Below are 12,864 nucleotides of genomic sequence, written 5' to 3' on the forward strand. Positions count from 1 at the left end.
TCATTTTGTCCCTGCCTGGGGGAACTAGAAAAACCCAATTGATCACATTTGAGACCATTTATTCTTCTGGAAAAGGGGCTAACCATCTGGAAAGGGTGCTGAGAAATACTGTCAGGATCAGGTAACATAAGTGAAAGTGTTTTGCATTGTTTGGGCATTATGTATCTGCAATACAGGAGCTGAGGAAAGCACCAAGTAGGGATCCTTTTTCTGTTGCTTGATTCTAATTTACTGGAAGATTGGGTGGAGTTATAGAGGCCAGTGATGGTAGGGAGGTAAGGTTGCTGGGCTCCTTGACTGGAGGAATCTGGTCCAGGCAACTCTATCAGTCAGAAGGTACTCCTGACAAGCTGGCTTTGAGGATAAAGAACACACTTACTATGGGATTACGTATTCAGGTAAAAAAGCATTTATGGGAAGCAAAGTGTCAGAATCAATAGTCTCTGGGTTTGTGGTTCCCTGGACTGCCAGCTGATGTAAATGGGAAAGGACAGGGTTAGCTTTGGGGTGCTTTAGGACCTGCTTTTTCCAGTCGCTTTACTCTGGGGATGCAAGAAGGACAAGGGAAGCTTGCAGAGTTCAAGAAAGTTGGGTGCAACGGTTCTTGGTGACTTGTACGGACTTTCTGGAACTATCTGGGGAGAAGTCCTAGAAAAAAAGGATGGCCTCAAGGCCTACTTTTGAATTCCTAATTTCATCTCAGAAAGAGGCTAAATAGGAGCAGTCATGAAAGGCTTCAATGACTCAAGATGGCCAGAGGATGGATAGTCCTGAGGCGTCATAGAATCCTGGGCTCCTGTGGCACAGGATAAAATGGCCTGCAGTGCTGTTCTGTTGAGAAGATCATAAATTTTGAAGACTAAAATACCTAGGGTTAAAGATAGATGCCGACTCTCATTAAAGCTCAGTTCCAATATCTCTGTGGTTTGATGTCTTCACTTACAAAACTAGCTGTTTGAGTGATCATGATTAGAGAATTTTATAGTTCAGATTCAGTGTCATTGATTGGTGTGGTTGAGCTTGAAATGGAGGCTTCCATGATGACAGTCTCTTGTCGACTTACAGGCTTTGTCATTGACAAGTTGTTCACTGAGAATTTATTAGAAATACTGTGTTCTTTCCAGTTCTCCAGTCCTGACACATTATTGAGAGAACACTCATAGAAGAAGTATGACTTCAATAAAACTGGCATGCCTCTGCGGGTCCAAATCATGACCTACAGATTCATTTGGCACAAGGGGAAGACAATAGATTTTATCTGGGTTCGGGTAGTTTCGGTCTTTTGATGGTGTGACAAGATATTGCCATCTACAGATTTCAGGACTGAAAACCATGCAATCAAGTTATAAAAAATTCTTGTGGTTAGAAAAATATTGAGAATTTCATACATTAATATAATGTGTGTCAAGTCCGTCTCCCATTCTTTCTCTCAAACTCCTTTTGTACCTATGCTAACACCTTTCTTTCCCCATTTCACGTAATTTTTCTTGAACCTGTCAGATTGCACTTTGTGTTGCCTGTGTAAGAATGTGTAGGGCAATACAAGCATGGTAATTGTGCTGCATTATGGGAAGTGTAACCTTATGATTTTATGTTGGGCCATTCATAGTTGTCTGAGACTGTATGTGCCTGGAGGTTGGACATTTCTGACCAGTTGCAAGATTTACATTGATTTGAGTTCTGTTCTCACAAAAATTCCAGGGCTAAAGACTTAATCCTCAACCTGCAGTGTTCCAGGATGTAACTGAGTAAGTGTATTGGGATGGGAGCTAATTCTATAAGATGGATGCTCTTATAAAAAGGAAAATTTGGAGACATCTATGTATGTCATGAAAACACCTGGCAGATCTCATGGTGCTTAGAGAGAACTCATCCAACCAGCACCTTGGTTTCAGGTTTCTGGGTATGTCTTCTGTAACTATGAAACAACATATTTCTGATATTTAATGCCATCGGGTTTGTAGTATATGACCCTACCCCCAAGAAAACTCATGACTAACCACTAAGTAACACTTTGCTTTCTTTTAGGTCATAGGTGTTATTTCTCAAAGGGATGGGTGCAGACTGCTCTGGGAATTAGAGTTCCACATCTGGAATTTACTTCTATGCTTTGGGCAAACGAGCTGAGACTCCAAAATGTGTTTATAGGGCATTTCCTGTAGGCATAGAGGAATGTTGACTCACACTAAATTTCAGTAAATAACAAAATTAATATCCGCTTTGAAGGACGGGAAGACTGTGTGACATGGCTAGCCTTAGTCATCATCTTTTGAAAGAAGCAAAGATGCTTTAATCCATAGTAATTACAACAGACTCCATTGTACATCCCTCTGTAAGTCACTGAGGTATTTATGGTTATGACTCAGCAGAATGTTAGTTATTTATGCACAAATATTGTATTTTGCTTAATAAGTGAAATATCCTTTAAATAGTGTTTTCTTTTTTCTTTTTTTTAAAGTTCTATCTTTCCACATCCATAGGAGATGATTTTCAGGATCGCTTGCACTTAAAAATCACAAATGCCCATGTTAAAAGTTATTTTCATTTCATTTTAAAAGTGTTTTTAATTGGAATATCACATCCTCTCTCTCTCTTCACCCTCCAGCCTCTCCCAGTTACCATCTATCAAACTCCTCCCGCATTCCTTCTCGAGTTGATGGTTTCTTTTTTAAATTAAAATTTGTTACATGGGTATATATGTGTATGCACCAATATATAAAAATAGAACATTGTGGGTTTGTTTTTGTGTATATGGTTGGTTTCAAGGTTGACCAGTCTGTATTGGGCAACCACTAAGGGTGTTCATTCCTGGGAGAGGCTAATTTCCTCTTTCCAGCAGTGGATAGTTGCCTGTAGTTCTTATTCTTTCTTTTTCTTTTCTCATAGATTTACTTCCATTTTAATTTTTATGGCAGATATTTATAAAATGGAAACTAATCAAAATGCACAAAAGTGGAGTCAGAGAGATGGCTCAGCAGTTCAGCAAGGGTTTGTGAAGGCCGGGCAGGGGTGGCGCACACCTTTAATCCCAGCACTTGGGAGGCAGAGGCAGGCGGATCTTTGTGAGTTAGAGACCAGCCTAGTCTACAAGAGCTAGTTCGAGGACAGGCTCCAAAGCCACAGAGAAACCCTGTCTCGAAAAACCAAAAAAAACCAAAAAACCAAAAAAAAACAAAAAGAGTTTGTGAAGGACCCAAGTTCAGTTTTCAGCACCCACATTGGCTGTCTCATGACTGTCTGTAACGTCAGCATACATGTGGCATGCACTCTCTCACACAAAGACCCGTGATTAAAATTAAACAAATCCTTTTATGAAGAACAAAAACAACACTGAATGCATTGTTTTTTGGATACCATGAATGAAACTTTATTTAACTATGTGGGTTGTTTTGCTCTGCCTGTCAAATACCATTGATATGGAATGGAAATATGCTGCTGCTCAGGGTACACCACAGTATTTGAAGCTGAGAAATAACAGGACATTGGTAGCTTACTTGACAAACCATGTTGAGTTATAAATAGATGTTCTCAAATTATAAGCATTTCTTTCCTAGCTTTTTAAAGGCTTCTATCACATCTTGGTTTCTCAGGCTATAGATCAAGGGGTTTAACATGGGGATAATTATACCATAGAATACAGAAGCTGCCTTCTCTTGCTCCTGAGATTCACTGGTGTGCGGGTGTAGATACATATAGGAGAGAGTCCCATAGAAAATGGTGACTGCCATCAGGTGGGAGGCACATGTGGAGAAGGCCTTTTTCCTTCCCTCAGCTGAAGACATCCGTAGGATGGCAGCCAAGATGTATATGTAGGAGAAGGTGACAACCAACACCGTGCTCATCAGGTTGAACCCCACAAAGACTGTCAGTAGCAGGATACTGAAGTCAATACTGGAGCACGACAGGGCAAGAATGGGAGGCTCATCACAGAAGAAATGATTGATGGCATTGGATTTGCAAAAGTTCAGTGAAAATGTAAAGCTCGTGTTTACAGAGGCATTTAGGAAGCCCATGGTATATGAACCAACCAGCAGCAGAATGCAGAGTCTCTGGGACATGATGACGGGATAACGTAATGGGTTGCAGATGGCCACATAGCGGTCCACAGCCATAGCAGCCAGGATGTAACAGTCAATGGTGGCAAAAGTACCATAGGCTAGCAATTGTAGCATGCATCCCATGAAGGAGATGGATGCTTTCGTCTCTGTGAAGTTTTTCAACATCTTGGGAGTGATAGCAGAGGTGTAACAGAGATCAACGAAGGCTAGGTGTTGGAGGAAAAAGTACATGGGAGTGTGCAGGGAAGAGTCAATCTTGATGAGTAGTATCATCCCAATGTTACCCATGAGCGTGGCAACATAGATCATGAGAAATATTATGAAGAGGATGTGCCATGACTTATGCTGCCCAGCAAATCCCAGAAGAATAAACTCAGTCACTTTGGTGCCATTATTTTGTTCCATGGTTAATAAGAAAGTTTAAAAACCACCTGAAGGGTTGCAAAGAAAGAAAAGTATAGGAGGCTGAGGGTGTTTTCCTTGAACATATTCCACCCTGTTTGGTTTAAAAATAAGGTGAAGAATACTTTCTGTGATATGACTTGTGTTGGTTTTAAAGGTTAACATGAGGGGTTAGGCACAGTGACTTACATCTGTAATCCCAGCTGGGGCATATGAGACCCTGTCTTCAAAACAAAACAAGAAGAGCCAAACAAAGCAAAATGGCGGGGGCTGGAAAGATGGCTCAGAGGTTAAGACCACTGACTGCTCTTCCAGAGGTCCTGAGTTCAATTCCCAGCAACCACATGGTAACTCACAACCATCTGTGATGAGATCTGGTGCCCTCTTCTGGCTAGCAAGCATACAGACAGACAGAACATTGTATACATAATAAATAAATCTAAAAAAAAAGTGAAATGGTTAAAACGTGGCACCCCAGCTTAGACAATTCCACATAAAGGGACAAGCAAGTATGCCATACATACACCAACTAACAAAGACATAAAAATACCTTATTTAATTATTTGCTTAGTAATATGCAAGAGATCCATGTAGTGCAAATATGTTCACTTCTGTGGGCATGTGTGGGGGCCCAGTCCTGACAACTGGTGTGTTCTTTCATTGCTGTTCACCTTATTATTTGAGATGATTTTTCATAGAACTTGGATATTGCCCGTTTACACAGACTGGAGTACCAAAAAGCGCCTAGGCTCAGTCTAACTCTGACCTCCCTAGTGTTGAGATTATAGATGCATGTTGGCATTCTTGGGTTAAAGTTTCTTTTAAATTAAAAACATTTTTAATTGTGTGTGTGTGTGTGTGTGTCTGTGTGTGTATGTCTGTCCATCCATGTGTGCTAGCTTCTCTGTGTAGATGTGGAAGCCCGAGGCCAATGTTAGGTGTCCCCTCTATTGCTATTCACCTGATCTTTTGATTCAGGGTCACACACTGGATATAGAACTTGTTTGCTGGGCTAGATTGACTAGATAGGAAGCCCTGGGATCTTCCTGGCTTCACTCCAGTATCAAGGTTCCTGGATGCATCACTGTGCCTGGCTTTAATGTTGGTACTGGGGATCTGAACTCAAGTCCTTATGCAGAAAGCACTTTCGTCAGATCTCCAGCCCTAAAAATGCTTTGATTTAACTACATTTTTCTCATGTTCTTTATATTTTAATGTAAATACTCTAATTTACTTATATCTTAACTTTAGATACCAAACCCCCAGCTTTTTAGGTTCTATGTAATTTTGTTTCAAATATTCTCTATATGCTCTTATTCCCCTGTCTTTCTCTTATTGTGTTCTGGTAATCATGACTCACGGCATGTAGAGTTCTCTATGGAGGTGTTTATATGTGTCATGTGTTCATAATCTCTCTCATTCTCAATCTGCTGTAGTCTAATATTTTCATAAAGAGTAATAAAAATATTTCAGAGTTGTCAGAAGTCTACCACAGGTTTAAACGATCCATTCCACTTTCTTATTCATAACATCCTGACCTGGTAACAGAGAGCCCCAGATGTGATGCTGTTGACCCATGGACCACACTTTGAGTAGCTCTGACTAATTGTGCCTGTCTTTCATAATTACCTATGCGCTTTCCTAGAGAAATGTCTCTGAGGCACGTTCTGAAAGTCAAAGGTAATTGACACAGGTACACACTGAGCTTGGCTGAGCATCTTCTGATGGCTTTTGTTTATGCTGCAGGGGTGCAAGCATTGCTAAGGTGCATAGGGATTCTCATGTGGACATCATTTTTTCTCTACTTCTACTCTGGTTCTGAAAATGTGTAGTCATATCTCATTTTTATAATTTTAGACATCAATTAATTTGGTCACTCTCCAATATTCTTAGAACTATGTTATTCTACTTTTCTACAAATTGGCTGTTGATATTTTTGGTATTTTAAAAAACCTGGATTTGAGTTCCCTATCAGTTAAAGGTTTTCAGGGATATTATCACTTATATACTTTTTTTATGGAATCTCCTATAGAAATATTAAATTTGAAGAAATTGGTTACATGTTTTACTTTATAGTTGTGGTTTGAAACAATAAAACATATCTGTTCATTTCATTCTTTCCCTCAGAAGGCACAGATGTAACAAGGACACTTACATTCAGTGGATTGTTGTTCTAGGTTATTGAATAATGCTATTTCATATCTTCTATTTAATGTGATTTTTTCCCTCATTTTGTTCAGTGCGTGCATGTGCATTCATGTGCATACAGAGGCTAGAGGGAAATCTTGGCAGTTGTTCCTCAGGTTCCACTTACCATATTTTTGGAGAAAGGCTCTCTTAGTAGCATGAAGCTCTCCAAGTAGCCTACACTGGCTGACCAGGGAATTCAGGGGTCTGCTTGTCTGGATCCTCAGCACTGGGCCACCATAGCTACCTGTGGTTTATTATTATTATTCTTTGGCTGGAGATTGAACTCCCGTTTTCATATTCAGGTGGCAAGCACTTTTCCTACAGCTGTGCCTTCCCAGACCCAGCGTCTGTTTATTTACGGACCTTGAAGAGAGAGATTGATAATAGTTGGTATGTATCAGTCCACTACCAAATACTTTACTATTTTGTTTAAATGATTTTATGTGTGTGAGAATTCTGCCTGCATGTATGCAAGTGCACTGAAAGCATGTGTGGTACCCACAGAGGCAGAAGTGAGTGTTGGATCTCCTGGAACTGGGTGGTGGACAGTTGTAAGCTACCATGTGGGTACTGGGACTCAAACCTGGGTCCCCTGCATGAGCACTTTCTTTTCAACTGAGCCATCTTTTCATCTGCATTTGAATATTTAAAAATATACTTAGATTTGACTAAAAACATTCTCAACCGTGCAACAACTAGCTCTAATGTTATATATATATATGTATATATATGTATATATATATACATTCCCCTCTAGAAATCTTAAGACAAAACATTCTTCAATTTGTTTCACAAAATAAATGTAACTCTGATAACAGTGTAAGAAAGTTGAATCTTAACTCATTGATATAGTATACCTGCAAATGTCATTAAAGTACACAGTTACTGAAAACATACAGCTGTATATGAAAGAAAATTCAGTGGAAGCAGAAGGTGCTCCAAACACAGCTGTTTCCTTCTTTCTTGTTTTTTTTTCCAGTTGAGAAAGAAAATAAACTGTATTTAATAGAGACTATAATACAATCTTCAGCTTCCTGGAGATAACCTTTAAGTTTATTAGGCAAGTTAGTTGTTGGCAACAAACACAGGAAGTAGAGTGGCTTACCATTCCAGTCTTGGTAGCTGTAATTAGCAATGCCTTTGCAACTGCAGGACAGTAAACCTTTGGAGTCAGAGATGTGAGTGCATTTTCTAGGAATTCCATGTTAACATATTAAAATGAAGACAGCCATTTGATCTTCTCAACATATATAAAAAAGTAATTGACAAAATTTAGCAAATTTTCATGACAGAGTGCTAGAAAAATGGAAACAGAAGGGGACTGTGTTAACTTGGTTTAGTGATTTTTTTTTGCTTATTATTATACTGAATATTGAATAGCATTGTTGACTTATAACTGAAGTAACACGATGATAATGACTTGATTCCTGAATCTACTCAACACTTACCTTTAGTCTTTGCCAGAACAGAAGGGCATGCAAAGGAAACAATGGGAACCTTGAATATATGGAGGGATCTCAGTTGTTACTATTTTTAATGATGTATTTGTCTTCATGGAGAATCCCAGAATTATCCTATAAATTCTTAGTGAGGTTAGTAAAGTCATTAGACATCAGTCTAACATACAAAGGCCAATTCCATTCATGTTTACAACAGACAATATTAATAAAACGTGCACAATTTAATATTTGTATATAAGGCATTCTGTTTGCTCTCCCTCCTCACCTGTCATCTCCCTCCTACCCCATCACCCCCACTCAGATCCTCCCTACAAGTCCCCTTTCTACGTTCAGCCTTCCTGTTCTGACACCTGCTGAGGTCAGTAGGCCCATATGTAGGCTGCTGGGTTTGAAAGTGTACACTCACCAACTAAGATATACAACTAATATACTAGCTTGCCCTTTCCCTTAATCAAGACAGATTATTTTTATTTAAAATGTTTAGAACTGAGGGTGTGGATCAGTAGTAGAGCACTTACCTAGTGTCCTCGAAGCTCTTGGTTTGAGGTTTGATCCTTATTCCTGAAAAAAAAAAAACAAGCAGAAATGAAACAAACCCCCAAATACTTTAATAACAACAAATATAAACTATGTAAGTACAAATCTATCCATAAATGTTCATAATACTTCTTGAGAAAATTTTGAGGGCATAAAGAAGACTGAATTCAGATTGGGTTGTGGATAAAAACTAGCATTGTAAACAACCCCCCATTAATGTACTAATCCAATGTAATTCTTATGAAATGCTATAAAGAATTTTAAGTATACTCCAACAAGCCTATTCCAAATTTGATATGGAAAAGAGTCAAGGATAGCTAAGATAATTTTAAAAGGAGACAAGGTGGGAACCTGTTCTAGCAGACTTCAGGGGTCTGATATATACGCAAAAGTGGTATTGCTGGGTCTTGAGGTAGGTTGTTTCTTAATTTTCTGAGAAATCGCCATGCATGTTTGTTTTTGTCTTATGTGATGTGTTAGTTTTTGCTTTATTTTATTTTATTATTAGCTCTTAGAAGCCTGTTTGTTTTCTAATGAGAGAAGAAAGGAGCTGGATCTGGATGGGAGGGGAAGATGGGAGAAACTGGGAGATATAGAGGGAGGGGAGACCACAATCAGAATATATTATGTGAGACAAAATATCTATTTTCAGTAAAAAAAATTAAAAAAAGAATGTGCCAGAATAACTAACTATTAAAGTTATCAGGCAATTTAAAAGCAACAACAGCAACAATAACAGAAAGGGGGATGTGTTCAGGCAGCTCTAGGAGGCACTGGAAGTAGAGAATGGGGGTAGATAGATCATATTTCATTGTACACATCTATGAAAGCAAAAATAAACTGAAAACTAACAAATGGGGAGAATTCAAACATGGTAAACTTAAATTTATCCTTGTTTAATTGAAATCCTGAAGTCATAAATGAAACAAAGTAATAAAGAAAAATATTTATCATTGTAAGACATACGATAAGGCATGAAGAACTTCTTCTGCTCATTTGTTGATGCCATTTACATTTTTCCCCGGCAATGCCAGCTCCATCTTATTTCTTCAGTTTCTATTGTATCACTAAGGAAAGAGCCATTATTCCTGGTCTTGGGTGAAACATGCTGGGACTTGGTCTCTCACCCTTTGCTCCTTATCACCTGCAAACACTCAATGACAAAGACCTGATGTTGCAAATGTCATTTGTTTGGTTTTACTTACACTGGAGTTGCTTCCTAGTCCACTTTTGGCAGCTGGTAATTGCCCACTAAGGTCTCTCTATTCTGTTGTTTCCCATCAGGAGTTTATAGTTAGGGACTAAGGGAGCAGCAATCACTCCCTTGTGATCTCAGGTTCCATGGACTAGGATACAACTGGGAAAAACAGTGCTCACGAGTTCTCTTGGGCTTACAACATCGTAAGCTTTCTAGATGAGAAAGCTTATTTCTTTAGGGACTTTGACTTTTTAAAGCAGTGCCTTGTTAGATAACAGACAATTTCCCCCTTGCTAGAATAAGGCTGTAAATATTTTCTTGTCCAAAACCTGTGTTTGTGTCTTCTTCATTATACTTGTCACCAGGCTCACAGAATACTCCAGTCAGGACTTGACCATAATCCCAAATTTTCTTTGGGTTCCCATAAGATCATCAGTGATGCCAGTCAACAGGGAGTAGCCTAGAAAACTACGCCCCACTCCCAAAGAATGGATTATGGATGTTTGTCTTTGTTTAGTGTGTTGCTTACAAGTTGTTATGGAAAACGGTCAGGAAATAAGCTAAACAATGGAGACTACATTACATACATTGCTATGACATTAAACATAGTTAATCAGAATCCCATGGGTATGGTGTTTCAGTTTGCAGGTGTGTATATTAGTTAGTAATGCCTGCCCTCCCCTGTACTTTCTCCTTCTCTATCCTACCCCTCTGATTCTTTCCTCCACTTCCTCGTAGATTTCCTCAAGGTATTGAGCGGTTTGCACTGGCCAGAGGACAGATATCATTATGCATTTACACTCAAGTTATTAATTTATAAAAACAACTCTAAGAACCTGTATGCAATTCATCTGTTAACTTTTTTTTTTGGTCTTTTTTTTTTTTTTTGAGACAGGGTTTCTCTGAGGTCTTGGAGCCTGTCCTGGAACTAGCTCTTGTAGACCAGGCTGACCTCGAACTCACAGAGATCCACCTGCCTCTGCCTCCCGAGTGCTGGGATTAAAGGCGTGCGCCACCACCGCCCGGCTAACTTTTCATCCCCAAAGTGGTGGTTAGGAGGCAAAGACTTTGACAGGTGAATAAGCTATGAGGTTCTACAAACATAACCTAGAAAACTCCCTGTCCTTGGCTCACGTCCCATGGTTTTTTGCATTGAAACCCAGAAGAGGGCTCTAATGGGGATGCAACAGTGCTAGCACCCAAGCCTTGGATTTCTGTAAATAGAATTAAAAACAGCTTTTTTTATAAGCCAGCCAGTCTATGGTAATTTCTTAAGACAGCCTGTACTAAGACAGAAAATGGTTAAGAAATAGGGTGCGGATATTGCCTATACCTAACCTTGTGGAATCTGCTTTGGAACTGTTCAAAGTAGAAATATTCAAAGAATTTCTAGTCATATGCAAGAAAAACAATCTTGGTGAGAGCTCAGAGAGAAAAGAAGAGAAGAGCTATAATAAGGGTTTCTATACTCAAAAAGGATACTCAGGTAATCATGTACTTAATTTTTATACAAGCACATGGTTCCATGGAGATAGACTTTTGAGCAAGGAGATCTGAAATTTTGCTGATGAGATTTCTAAGCAGAACGATGAAGGAGCAACTTTATTCTTTCAGGACGGCCTATGACAAAATTCAAGAAGAGAAGTGATTTAAAGATGGAGTTGTTAAACAAATAGAAATCAGAATCAAATGCTCGGGAAAACTGAAATTTCTAATTTTTCAGGAATAGAGATGAGACTGCTCAGCAGAAAGACCAAAGAAGACAGAGAAAATGAGATAAAAAGGTGATGCATCAGTGATGTGGGAATGATTTCTTATTAATAAAGAAACTGCCTAGGCCCATTTCATAGGCCAACCCTTAGGTAGGCGGAGAAAACAGAACAGGATGCTGGAAGAAAGAAGTTGAGTCAGGGAGTCGCCATGATTGTCCCACTGCAGACAGATGCAGGTTAAGATCATTCCTGGTAAGCCAGCTTGTGGGCTACACAGATTAACAGAAATGGGTTAGATCAATATGTAAGAGCTAGCCAATAAGAGGCTGGAACTAATGGGTCAGGCAGTGATTAAAAGAATACAGTTTCCGTGTAATTATTTCGGGGCATAAGCTAAGCTAGCCATGTGGGCGGCCGGGTGCTGGGGACGCAGCTCCGCCACTCTTAATTCAACACATCAGATTTATTAAACTCTTTAGAGCCACACTATAAAATATTTACATGTATAGATGGGATATATTTCAAGGCAAGGAAAGAAAAACCTCGCAGACGATTCGGAATTCAGCTGGGTTACCTTTTTCACTGAGGGATCAGAATGCTTAGGTTCTGGGGACTGTGCTTGTCAAAGAGCAAGACCAAAACACAGATAAACCATAGGTGGGCCAGGCTTGCAGAACTGGAGCAGTGGTGCAATCCCTGGACTAGCAGAACTGTTCATGGGTGATATTCTGGCTAATTCTATACCAACTTGACACACACTGCATCATTTGAGGGAGGGAACCTCAGTTGAGAGTGCTTCCATAAGATCCAGCTGTAAGGAATTTTCTTAATTAGTGATTGATGAGGGAAGGCCTGTGGGTACTGCCATCCCGGGGCTGCTGGTCCTGGGTTCTATAAGAAAGCAGTCTGAGAAAACCATGATGAGCAAGTCACTAAGTAGCACTCCTCCATGGCCTCTGCATCAGCTCCTGCCTCTAGGTTTTTGCCTTGTTTGAGTTCCTGTGCTGAGTATCTTGGATGATGGACTGTGATACAGAGTGAGAGCAAGTTGAACAAACCCTTTCCTTTCCAATTCGCTTTTGGTCCTGAGGATCTCTATAAAGTTCTGTCATATTTTGTGAAAAAACAAGCCTTAGAAGATACTGTTTCCTAATATTAAGAATTTATTTTATTTTATTTGAGATGACATTCACTTAAATTTATTATGTATTTTATTTATTTTTTGTTGAGAAAAGGAAAAAAACGTATCCGCCTCCTCCCAGCCTCCCATTTCCCTCCCCCTCCTCCCACCCTTCTCCCCCTCCCCC

The 12,864-nt window shown here is 39.5% G+C and overlaps 1 protein-coding gene across 1 annotated transcript; it reads right to left on the reverse strand.

Annotated features, from left to right (window-relative positions):
- Positions 1–3,533: 3,533 nt before the first annotated feature.
- LOC101996369 (putative olfactory receptor 5AK3) lies at positions 3,534–4,463 on the reverse strand. The gene has a single exon (XM_005346690.2). The coding sequence runs from the start codon at positions 4,461–4,463 to the stop codon at positions 3,534–3,536; it is 930 nt and encodes a 309-aa protein (XP_005346747.1).
- Between the last annotated feature and the right edge of the window lie 8,401 nt (positions 4,464–12,864).

The sequence above is a fragment of the Microtus ochrogaster genome, chromosome 4, assembly GCF_000317375.1.
Source record: "Microtus ochrogaster isolate Prairie Vole_2 chromosome 4, MicOch1.0, whole genome shotgun sequence".
Taxonomy (NCBI): Eukaryota; Metazoa; Chordata; class Mammalia; order Rodentia; family Cricetidae; genus Microtus; species Microtus ochrogaster.

Bases quoted from the DNA above. Each gene is read 5' to 3' on its own strand.
- LOC101996369 (XM_005346690.2), bottom strand. From the start codon at position 4,463: ATGGAACAAAATAATGGCACCAAAGTGACTGAGTTTATTCTTCTGGGA.